Source organism: Beauveria bassiana (assembly GCF_000280675.1).
Source record: "Beauveria bassiana ARSEF 2860 unplaced genomic scaffold BBA_S00003, whole genome shotgun sequence".
NCBI lineage: Eukaryota > Fungi > Ascomycota > Sordariomycetes > Hypocreales > Cordycipitaceae > Beauveria > Beauveria bassiana.
In genome coordinates this window covers 34,492-44,990 of record NW_007930838.1, presented here as the reverse complement: position 1 = coordinate 44,990, position 10,499 = coordinate 34,492, and the positions used below count along the sequence as shown (strand labels likewise).

Here is a 10,499-nt window from a genome sequence, read left to right as displayed (position 1 = left end):
CGTGGGTGGCTAGCGAGCTGGGATCCAAAGGATGATGTAACTGACGAGGAGTGTCCGCATTCATGGCGACGACGGTGTTATTAAGCTAAAAAAAAAAAAGAGTGGTGAGCGGCCCAGATTCTTGGGTGCATGCGTGCCTAGGTGGTAGCAGGAGTAATTTCGGCAGTAAAACCACTTGGCCTGGCAGTTGGGGCGTGTGAGAGGAGGGGACGCGGCGGAAGGGATTTAGGTCTATGAGTACGGATTAGCGAAAGTTTAGACAAGAGGATCGGATCCGCCGTGTTAGTTGAACCTGGGTGGGAAAGACGATGGAGAGGGACTCAGGGATGGAGGAGGTTGGAGGGACTGTATGATGGTGGGGAAGCAACCAGAATGGTGCGTAGAGTCACCAAGTATCTAGGTACCTGATGTGGCTTTGCTAATAGAGACCTACTAGCCGTAAATAGAATCTTGGCTCATGCTTGAATTTGGTTGCAGCTTGAGATTCAACGAGCATCCGAGAGCCAGCATTGTGAGAGTTTGGGCGGATTGAGGTCTGACGATGGCGGGGAAGCCGTGAATTTCTGACGCTGCTCAGATGTTAGAAGGACTACCTTATTACTCACGGTACGTATGTACAGGCTGGCTGTTACTGCCATGGCAACAGTAAACTATTTAATTTGCTGGGGCCAAGCAGCCCAACTGGGTCGGTGGGGCGGCACTGGAAGCGCTAAAAGCAGGCCGCCGACGCACTAAATCTGGCCACTTTTAGAGGGGAGTGGCATACCTTGTAAATCTGCTGGCAGCTATCTACCTAGGTAGGTTAGGGACCTCTATTGAGGCAGCTTCTCCTCCGTACCATGGCTGACCGACTTGGCGCTCGTGGGGTTCCAAGTACCATGGCAGCTGAGGTTTGCTTAATCACTGCTCATTGCTCAGCCTGCCATTCTTTGATGCCAAAGCAAACCTAGATCAGCTCCCTACCGCCCAGTACGTTGAACGTTGCCGCCATGAGTAGCATCCAATATGCAAATCCGCCATTCTTTCTTACAAGACCATCAAAAACCGCATCGCGCCTCCGAGCAATACGAGCACAATCTCCCTTCGTCATGACACCAGCGTGATATCATGCTCGCTTCCGCATCCATCGCTGGTTAGGCTTTTTCCGGTCGGCTTGCGCTTTCTTTGTCTGCCAACTGCCAAAATGCGCACGAGCCGGCCACTGCGAAATGACGTATTGGCCCTCTTCGCCGCTCCCCTCCCCTGCGCCAGCCGAATACCACCCGCTGCCAAAAACGGACTGCCACTCAATCACGGCAGAGATCCAGTCCTGGTGGTGCATTTATTAGTTATTTTACCATGTACCGTAACGTGGCCTTTTCTGCTAGCATCGTCAATTATGACAGCTGAAGAGCGCAGGTCGATTGCCGCGAATTCCGCAAACAACGGCTATCGTCGATCAACATTCGATGTCGCTCTGCGCATTGCCGTGTCCTGCATCGCAAATGGCTCGCAGGGCAATCAATGGCCCCATCGTAGTAGCACCACGAACCGTTCATCCTCACAGCCCAGTGAAACTCAGGCTGCAACAGAACCTGCGCCATCTTTCCATATACAACCCAATTGTCGACGTGTGGTTGCGCCAGTAAATCGGAGCTCCCAATTCCAATAGACATCACTCTATGGACAAGGCAACTCATCGACCGGTTTTTCATCAATGATCCGGAGATGCCTCTCCTCGCTTTTGAACAAGAGGGGCGAACGAAAACCGAAGAGAAGAAAAGTTATAGCTTGCGCCTCTTCCATCATGACCTCGTGGCAATCACAGTTTCGGCGACCCCACGGAACGAATCCCACCTCTACGGCAACTCCTCATCCATCCTTTCGTGGCCAAAGCTCTGACAGAAAAGAAGAAATGGCGCTATCGACCGGTTCTTGCAGGGCTTCTGCCAAGGGGGCGGGGGCAAATTGCGCCGGTTCTTGGGATGACGTCGTCACCAACCACACCGGCCCGAGAAAGGTGTTAGCCTCTCTTGCCTCTCAAGAGTCGAGGCCCACACTACCACACCATCCATTGCAATGTCAACCCAACCACAGAGCAGACATCTTAGGCATGAATCGAATCGAGGACTCGCTGGTGTACAGCTCTTTGCAGCACAGCATAATTACTTCGTGATTCGAGTCTACTGCCATAGACTCAAACAAGCGACCTGATCTTGGCGCACCGCGGGCTCATTGGCGATGTTATCCGTGCCAGCCACGTGAACTTGCATGGTTTTTTCTGCCATTGGCAGGAGGGGCCACGTTCGTCCTAGCACAAACTCGACGCTTGTCCTCTTCTGCTCGTAAATACTACGCAGAGCCAAATTTGATGCCGAGCTACACCGCTACTGTCCATGACTGTAAATACTGATACTGTTTCACTTCGTTCCAAGGCGTCGGGCTATTCAGCGTCGTATCGCCAGGGACGTTACTGGCGTGCCCGCTAGCTACGCAAGTGGGTAACAAAAAAGCTGGCCCAATTTCGCCAAGGCATCTACAATACTTAGCGAAAGGTATATAGGCTAGAAAATAGTAGAGAATTTCAAAAAAATTATAAAAGACACAAGATATAATTTAGTCACTGAAGTTTCATTTAGCCATCATTTGAAATAAGTAGATATTTTCTAGAGTTTATAGAGAGTTGTTTAAATCTAGGTAGCTAAACTTCAGTACCCTCATTATGGGCCATTTATTTTGTCACCCGCATGCTACGCTGACATTCCATTGCCGCGTGGTTTCAAAGAGCGAAGGGGAAGCTCGACACACCCGGTCAACAAAGACAATATATTCAGCTAAATCAAACCACGTTGGCAAAGCGAAGAAAGCGAAAAGCCCGCTCCCCTAACAAAAGAGCACTGTTTAATTTTATAGTCGCTAACAATCTGCACTCTACTGCCAAGTGCCCAAGGATAGTCCGTCATGTACAATCAAAATATGCCAAACAATTGGGGGTATCAAACGGTACTCTGTGCTTCTTAATCGGAAAACACCAGATAATAGCTCGGGCCCTTTTCTGTCCAGATTGACCAGGACGAGTGATGCTCATGATGAAATTTCTAAATCTGTATCCACCCCTTTCCAGCCCACAATCGTAAAACGCCTTGAACTATTCCCTTCATCTTTCGTGAGCAATTACCAGACATCATGGCTCTGGTGGCGTCTCCCTGATGGTCTCTATCGGTGGCGGTTCAGCCACCTTCATCTTGCCTCGTCGCCGCGGCGGTGGTGCCTTGGGCGGCACCTTCTTCACCTCGCCGTTCATGACCGGCTTGTCTGCGAAGTTTTGGAAAGGCACGCCGTGGCGGTGCTTGGGGACAGTCGGTAGGGGCTTCTTGGCCCTGACCGTCGTGTTGACTTCGTCCTGCGTAGGGCTAGGGGCATCCCGGCTTCGCGCGCCGTTACCAGCGTTTCGGCTTGGCGTCTGCACGCCGGGCTTCTCCATGACGCCAGCGACATCGCCAACACTAATGCTGCTCGCGTACTGGGTCGGGGAAAGGCTAATTCCCAGGAATTTGCGAGCCACCTCGGAGGCGCCGTCCAGGTTGCCGGCCTCGAGCCATTTGACTTTGGCCACGCGGTCGACTAGTCGGACCGTGGTATCATCAGCTGGCGCAAAGTGCGCATTGAGCGAGCCGCGAAGGATTTTCAACACCTTAAGTATTTCGTCCTGCTTGTAATGAGGCGGATGGCTGAGTTGCGTGTGCGCCAACAGTGGGTACAAAACTCTGAGATACGTATGTCTCAAAGAAATCCTCTCATCCGGGAGATCCATCAGATTTCGGATGATGACATCTAATAGAACTCGCAAGTCGTTCGTGTAGAAATATTCGTATGTTGCCTTGGTTGTGAACAAAAGGTACAATAGCTTCAAGATGAGCAGCTGAAGCGATGTTTCAGTTTCGCGATTTAACAGCAAGATGATATTTTCGCCAAATGTTCTGTACGAAGGGCCATGCAGACTGAGACATTTGACAATTCTGTTCGTCAGAGGCGCCTGTCTTCCGTCTGGCCCTTCAATAGGCTCCGTAGAGGCAAGCATATACTGCTCATTCAACACAAGCTATTCAGTGTTAGTAGGCGAAATGATGCGAGGAAAATTGCACGTACCAAAACTCTTATCGTAGGGTAATGATATGGATCGTGTACATCATTGGAAACCCCCTCAATGATGCGAAAGAGGCTGTGTATAAATTCATCGTCGACCAATACCAGCTCTGCTGGCCGAAGCCTTTCCACACGCGACATCTCGTACATGAGCTGCAGCAAGAAACGATGCAGGCGCGCGTCCTCGTCATCTTCCTTCGCCGCTATTAGTTCCACCAGTCGCGGAAAGCACTGTTCCTGAAGCATGCGCGGAAATACAGACTCGTCGTAGTGCCCGTCGAGAAGCAGCAGCGACGTTATGGCATGTAAGGACGCGACATTGTCTTCTTGAAGTAGACTGTGGATGAGTTGCGTGCGAACGTATTCCTGATTCCGTTGGAAGATTTGGCTGTTTATGAGCATATTTGCGCACATCACACAGCCCTCCTGGCTTCCAGGGGGCCGATCACGGAGCCGTGCTGTCAATCCCAGCCACGTTCGCAAGGCGTCGTCTATCGATTCGTGGTCATCGCATGGACTCGACACGCAGGTATCGATATCTGGAAGCACATGTTTGGGTCAGAAACTGCGTCAGAAGATCCCCCGAGCGCTTCGGCTGCGTACCTGTCCACAGTTGTTGTTCTTCCTCCTCGGAGAAAGCTCCCCCCTCAACGTCAGCCAGTGTCATTATGTCCAGATGGACGCCCGCGCCAACACCATCGAGTATCATAGATGCTTCGTGCAGTCTCTTGGAGAAAGGAGACGAGAACAAAAAAATACAATAAAATCAGAAAGTCTGCATTAGACAGACATATAATTAGCCTGGATGCGCCAAGCTGTCGGAGCATAAAGGTGCAGAGTAGAGATGATGCGAGAACATTGGCAGGAGATGCTAGGATGTGGGGTAAGTTAACCCGCCTTGGATGCTGTGACCCATGCCCCAGGCGACGTTGGATCTGAGATACCTAGGTAGGTAGGCAGACGTGTTTTGGCGATTTTAGGGTCAGTGCTACATATTGGCCTGAGAAAAAATTGTTGGATTTACAATTTTCATGTACATAATACTACCATTTTGTGAAATGTGTGCTGGGACATATTCATACAGCCAAACAATTCACTTACCCCAATTACCAATCTACGTACACCGAAACGCCGAGATAGACCCTATTATCTACCTGCACCCTTCGGCTCCTCACCCTCTTCGTAAATCTTGACCTTATCCGAATACTGGATAATGTCGCTTACAATGTAATCAGAAATAGTATCTCCCTTGCCAGCCGAAATTCTCAATATCAGCTCGTTGAGGTTCTGACGACCAAGGATATCGACGTGATCTGCCGTTTTCGGGCCACCTCGAGGATTAAACCTCTCGGGCTCGTGCGGCATCTCAACGACCGTGATACGTGAGCCAGCTGGGTTATAGCGCTTCATGTGCCACCCTCGGTTGCACATGTAACCGGTGCTCAGAAGATTTACGGTGCCGTCGCCTTCTCCCATAACTACACCGTGGTCTACCGACCCACCTGTAAAATCAGTATCGATCGTAATATTCAGTACAGTTTCTGATATATCCGGAACGCGGTAATAGTAGCCTCTCTCGGTAGGTTTTCCAACCCCATAGAAGCAAAAGATTTTGAGGCTTGGGGCGTTGGGAAGCCTTGATGCGAGCGGGTTATGCCACATCTTGGGGTCCTTTTGGTTCTTTTCGACCTCGGCAGTGGTATGTGCAATGCCCCGAGAATAGCTCTTCGAGATCTTTTCTGCATACCAGTTCTCGGTGACTCTCATCAAATAGTCGATGGACTCATCAACAGTCATGTTTGTCATCAGAGAGGTGCTGTTGGAATCAACGCGAAAATTGAGGAAAGAACCGTACGACGTATTTTGACCAGGAAGATCATCCGGTGCCCAATCCCTGCCACCCCATACTGCTTCGCCACCGATTGGAAGCATGGAGGAGATACCTGGCATGGCTCGGAAGATTTCAGCTCGTTCGGCCTTGCTCAGGAATTTCTCGAGACCATAAATGGCAAAGGCGTTAAGCTGTGCGGTGTCTCGCATCTCGCCAGACAGGACCGCGGTAAGGTCCTTGACAGCACCGAGCATGCAACCGCTAATATTGATCCAAGAATCCACGTGCTTTTCAACCCAGTCACTCCCGCCGTGTCCGCCATGCTCAGATTCCACCCAATTGAAAAAGTAGAACATGACCTGGCTACCCATGCTGTGTGAAGCCAGTACAACTTTTCTTCCGTCCGTTGCCAAAGCGCCTTCGATATGAGATTTGAGACGGGAAAAGTAACGATCTCGTACCTCAAGATCGGGGTACGACAGGCGCCAGTCATATGCCGCCGTGTAAGAATTTGTTGGGTCGTACCCGATGGTGGCAAGATTTTCGAAAATCTTGTTCCAGATCCAGTAGCCAGTAATGAAAAAGTCGGTGGCATCAAATCCTTGAGCAGCGCGCAGCTTCATCAGAGGTGGGTCAAGGCCGGTATTCTTATCTAGCATAACATGCCGTTTCCAATTCTCCTTGTCCATTACCAAAGCGCGCATCATGGTCCAACTGCCCCAGAGACGTTTGCGAAAGTAGCTTCGGGAGACATTGGCAGTGCCCCATGACTCCAAGCCAGTCGATATGACGCCGGGTATCATGACTATGGGATGATCCGCATGCAGGCCTTCGGCGCGTGCCTTGAGACCAACATAGAAGGAGTCGTAGGCTTCCGCGATATCACGCTCGCCCTGCATCAGATCCTTGACATCGCTAATCAGGCCCGCTGGAAGGATGTCGACAAAGGTCGCCATGCTGAGGTCGCCCAGCAGCTCTGGGAATTCAATCAAGTCATTGCTCGAGGCGAAGAAGCCTGCTGCTACCAGACCACATAGGCCACCGAGCAAGAAAATGAAGGTGTTGCGGCGCTTCCGCGTCTTGGGCTTTTGCACTATTTGTACTACTGGCTGGCCGTTCGGCTCGTGATCTTGGGCGGAAGAATCATGGCTGTCGCTTTGTTTGGTAGATGGTGGAGTTGATTGCGATTCGGGAACATGACGACGCCGGATGTTGGGGGACATTGTTTAGTTTTTGTGCCACGAATGCCCAGGCCACTGTGGATGCGCGGCGCAAGGGTCGGCTTGGTGTTTTGACAGCTGGCGCAAAACAATTTATTTGTCGCAACGATTAGCTGTCCGCAGTATTGTCGAAACAATGCAAAGCCCAGCTGCTGAAGATGGTGAATTCTCGAGCTGCAAATTGAAAAAAAGAAAAAGGACGTGAAAACGGAACACGGATCCCACGGCGAGCATGTGAGAGCTAGACCAGGGTGCAGCAGGTTGACGTCAAAGGGAGCCAAAGCTTTGTCGCAGACTCAAGTAGACTAAGGTACCTAACCTGCCAACTTACCTACGTGCGGCAAGTGGTTACACCTCCGCGGCGGCTCTTGCTGCATGGCTGTCAAAGATGCCACTTTTTGAATTTTGGTAGATTTCCTCTCTCGCTCTTTCTATTCTTCACATACGGTGTTTTTTTCGTGTCTGTATGCACTGCCCGTTCAATCAGCTCAAATCTTGCACCCCGCACCGCCGAGGCTTCTTCGTGGCACACCGACCGGGGTCTGCATCTCCGACTCCAAATCCTATGCATAGTCGATTGATTCATGTATTAGATGACTACTCCATTGGGCATCAGCTCCCGTGCAGCGCAGCCCACCATGTGACCTTATAAGCCAAGCCTGCCAAAGCCCCAATTCGGGCTGGTGGTGCCAATGCCCGCCACTAGGAATGCTTCGCAGTATGCCAGGCAGCAACTGAGTCACCGGGCTAGTGCATCCGATATTTCATGTATTTCCATATAAGCATCCTGGAATAAACTCATAATATACTCTCTCTGCTTCTCTGCACCTTCTCCCATTTCTCTACACGCCAAATAGCCAACAGTTTGTGCCCACTGTCAGGCCGTCTTCCCCTCACTATTACTACCAAACTTCGGCCGTGCCCCGCCTTTGCTGCCCCGCCGAGTCTGGAATCTCACCACCTTCTATCAACGCCACATCCTGGCCTCTCGATATCTTGAATACCTCTTTTGAACCCACAAGTGCTTCCTTGCGTTGAAACTCGCGATTACACATTATGGAAGTGGTGCTTCCTAGAACGCTCCCTATCGAGCTCAGTTATGTGCAGTACGAACACAAGTTCGAGGCTCAGTACCTTCCCGCTATCCGTTCTCTCATCTCCAAAGACCTGAGCGAGCCATACAGCATCTATGTCTACCGGTACTTTCTTTGCCAGTGGGCACATTTATGCTTCATGGTATGTATTATGCGACCCTTCGCTGCTGACAACTTCGGCGAGCGTTGCTAATGCCTATGCAAGGCACTCAATCCTAAAGATGGCTCCCTAATAGGCGTCATTATCTGCAAACTTGAGGTTCATGCTTGCCGCTCAACTCCTACACGGCGTGGCTACATCGCAATGCTTGCGGTGATGTCCGCGTACCGAGGACATGGTGTGGCTACTGCCCTCGTCAAACGGGCCATCGATGCCATGGCCAAACGGAACGCTGATGAAATTGTGCTCGAGACTGAGGAGACAAACGTGCCAGCTATGAAGCTCTACGAACAGCTTGGCTTTTTGAGGTCGAAAAAACTTCATCGCTACTACCTCAATGGCAACAGCGCTTATCGACTGGTGCTGCCTCTGAGGGTCGTGGACCCAGATGAGACACTGGCTGAGAACTTCCAGGAGCAAATTGTTTGATTCATCAATAGCGGCTATGGGTTTCTTTCATGATTTTCTTGTCTTCATAAGCGTGGTTCTGAGCATTGGATACACCAGGCAAAGCATCGATAACGGAGTACGTGGCTGGGTTTCGAGTTTGGTACTTTTATTTCTTTTGTTTCAGTCCAATATTGCAGTATTGCAGAATTACATAGGTACCTCAATTCTTGAAATATTGGTGAATCTGTCTCAAGACTCATAGCGTCATCACAACATCTTGAGCGCGAGGAAATGCCTCCGATGAGTTGTAGATGGACGCCTTCAAGCCCCATCGGTTTCCGCCTGATATTCCCAAGTATGTAAACACATCTATGATAAACTTAGCATGATAAGTAAGAGACGATAGTGTTTGCCACTTACCGGGCTTGTAGTATATCCTTTTCAACTTGCCGTCCGCCAGCCCGAGCTCTTTCAATCTTTGGACAACACGCCCGATGTCGACTTTGTCCATGAAATCTTTTGTGCACACGCATATCAGGCGCTCTTTCCGCGGATCACCTTGCTCTGGCCGTGGGGCAACTTTTGCTGCGATCCCAAGCTCATTGCTTGCTGTAGCTTTAGCAACAAGCTCCCACACCTCATTCACGTCCAAAACATCGCAAAATATCATCCACTACCAATGCAAAAGTCAGAAGAGATACGGCGGCATCGAAAGGATTCTGACCTTTCCTGCACGGACTTTCCCAATATGTGCAAGGTGTAAAATGTCCTGCGTGGCTTGTGATCGCTCTTTATTTTGCTCTCTCTCGGTGGTGGATGGCGGTATACCAAAATTCGGAACTTCGCGCAAAAAGGTGTCTAAAAGCTCCAGTCGCTCCATGCCACCCTCGATAACAACATCTAATCTAGCGCCTTCTTGCTCTGGCCCGTCGTCTTCGTTGCCTTTGTTCGTCTGTCCTAAGCCTTCCGACTTTGCGACGCGTGGAATGTAAGGGTTGCATATATATATCCATGGAGTTTCGGGCATCTGGGCTGTCATAGCTGGAGGCAAACGAGCAAGGAAATTGTCCACCGTTTCTGTCAGCTGCCATGCAAATGGAACTCCTGCGTAAGGGTTGTGCAACGCAGCGACAGCGTGAGTTGGAAGCATGCATGGCTGCGCCCAGCCGGGCTGCTCTTGGTGTTGCATAATCCACTGGTCGGAGTCAAAAGAGTTAACCCGCTGATTCAAATACTCTATTGTATGGCAGTCACCTAGTAAGAATAGTTAGACATTGTCGGGCAAGACAGAGTCGTACGGCTTGCCGTAGAATGACGAATCATCAGATTCCCGCCGCGTGTGCGCCATCCCATTTGACGACCGACAACGCTGCTAAAAAAAAAAGAAAGAATAATGCCGCTAATGATGAGAAGGAAAGAAAGAGTGATAGGCAGCAAAGTCAAGGTTAGAAATGCGCCAGGAATGCAAATTGGACATTACGGACAGCTTGAAAGATGGCGGGGACCCCTCTGAAGAAATCCCCTGAAATACATTGTGAGAGGTATTTGCAGGAGCACGTCAGCCAATCGGTCAACGTATACATCCAAACCCCGAAATTTACATGTCATCTTCCACTTGCATCTTCGCACTACTAAATTATCAGAGCCTCATTGCGCTTTTGACGCCACTTTACTGCCTA

At 50.3% G+C, this 10,499-nt stretch overlaps 5 protein-coding genes across 5 annotated transcripts in view; 1 reads left to right on the top strand and 4 right to left on the bottom strand.

Moving 5' to 3' along the window:
• BBA_01254 (PH domain-containing protein) overlaps positions 1 to 510 on the bottom strand; it is a gene marked incomplete at both ends in the record, with an annotated part of 3,386 nt that extends 2,876 nt beyond the window's left edge. Inside the window, one exon of the mRNA XM_008596351.1 lies at positions 434 to 510. Within this exon, the coding sequence (XP_008594573.1) occupies positions 434 to 510 (77 nt within the window). The remainder of the gene's footprint in view (positions 1 to 433) is intronic.
• Positions 511 to 3,163: 2,653 nt separating this feature from the next.
• BBA_01253 (LDB17 protein) lies at positions 3,164 to 4,792 on the bottom strand (the record flags this gene model as incomplete). Its single annotated transcript, XM_008596350.1, has 3 exons — positions 3,164 to 4,081; positions 4,129 to 4,664; positions 4,729 to 4,792. The coding sequence occupies 3 exons, from the start codon at positions 4,790 to 4,792 to the stop codon at positions 3,164 to 3,166; spliced, it is 1,518 nt and encodes a 505-aa protein (XP_008594572.1).
• A 479-nt stretch (positions 4,793 to 5,271) lies between these two features.
• On the bottom strand, positions 5,272 to 7,179 carry BBA_01252 (Lecithin:cholesterol acyltransferase; the record flags this gene model as incomplete). Its single annotated transcript, XM_008596349.1, has 1 exon — positions 5,272 to 7,179. The coding sequence occupies one exon, from the start codon at positions 7,177 to 7,179 to the stop codon at positions 5,272 to 5,274; it is 1,908 nt and encodes a 635-aa protein (XP_008594571.1).
• A 1,053-nt stretch (positions 7,180 to 8,232) lies between these two features.
• BBA_01251 (Acyl-CoA N-acyltransferase) lies at positions 8,233 to 8,859 on the top strand (the record flags this gene model as incomplete). The annotated part of the gene is made up of 2 exons (XM_008596348.1): positions 8,233 to 8,412; positions 8,476 to 8,859. The coding sequence occupies 2 exons, from the start codon at positions 8,233 to 8,235 to the stop codon at positions 8,857 to 8,859; spliced, it is 564 nt and encodes a 187-aa protein (XP_008594570.1).
• Positions 8,860 to 9,076: 217 nt separating this feature from the next.
• On the bottom strand, positions 9,077 to 10,009 carry BBA_01250 (DNA polymerase II large subunit-like protein; the record flags this gene model as incomplete). The annotated part of the gene is made up of 3 exons (XM_008596347.1): positions 9,077 to 9,162; positions 9,241 to 9,493; positions 9,545 to 10,009. 3 exons carry the CDS (start codon positions 10,007 to 10,009, stop codon positions 9,077 to 9,079), a joined length of 804 nt encoding a protein of 267 aa, XP_008594569.1.
• Positions 10,010 to 10,499: the final 490 nt, after the last annotated feature.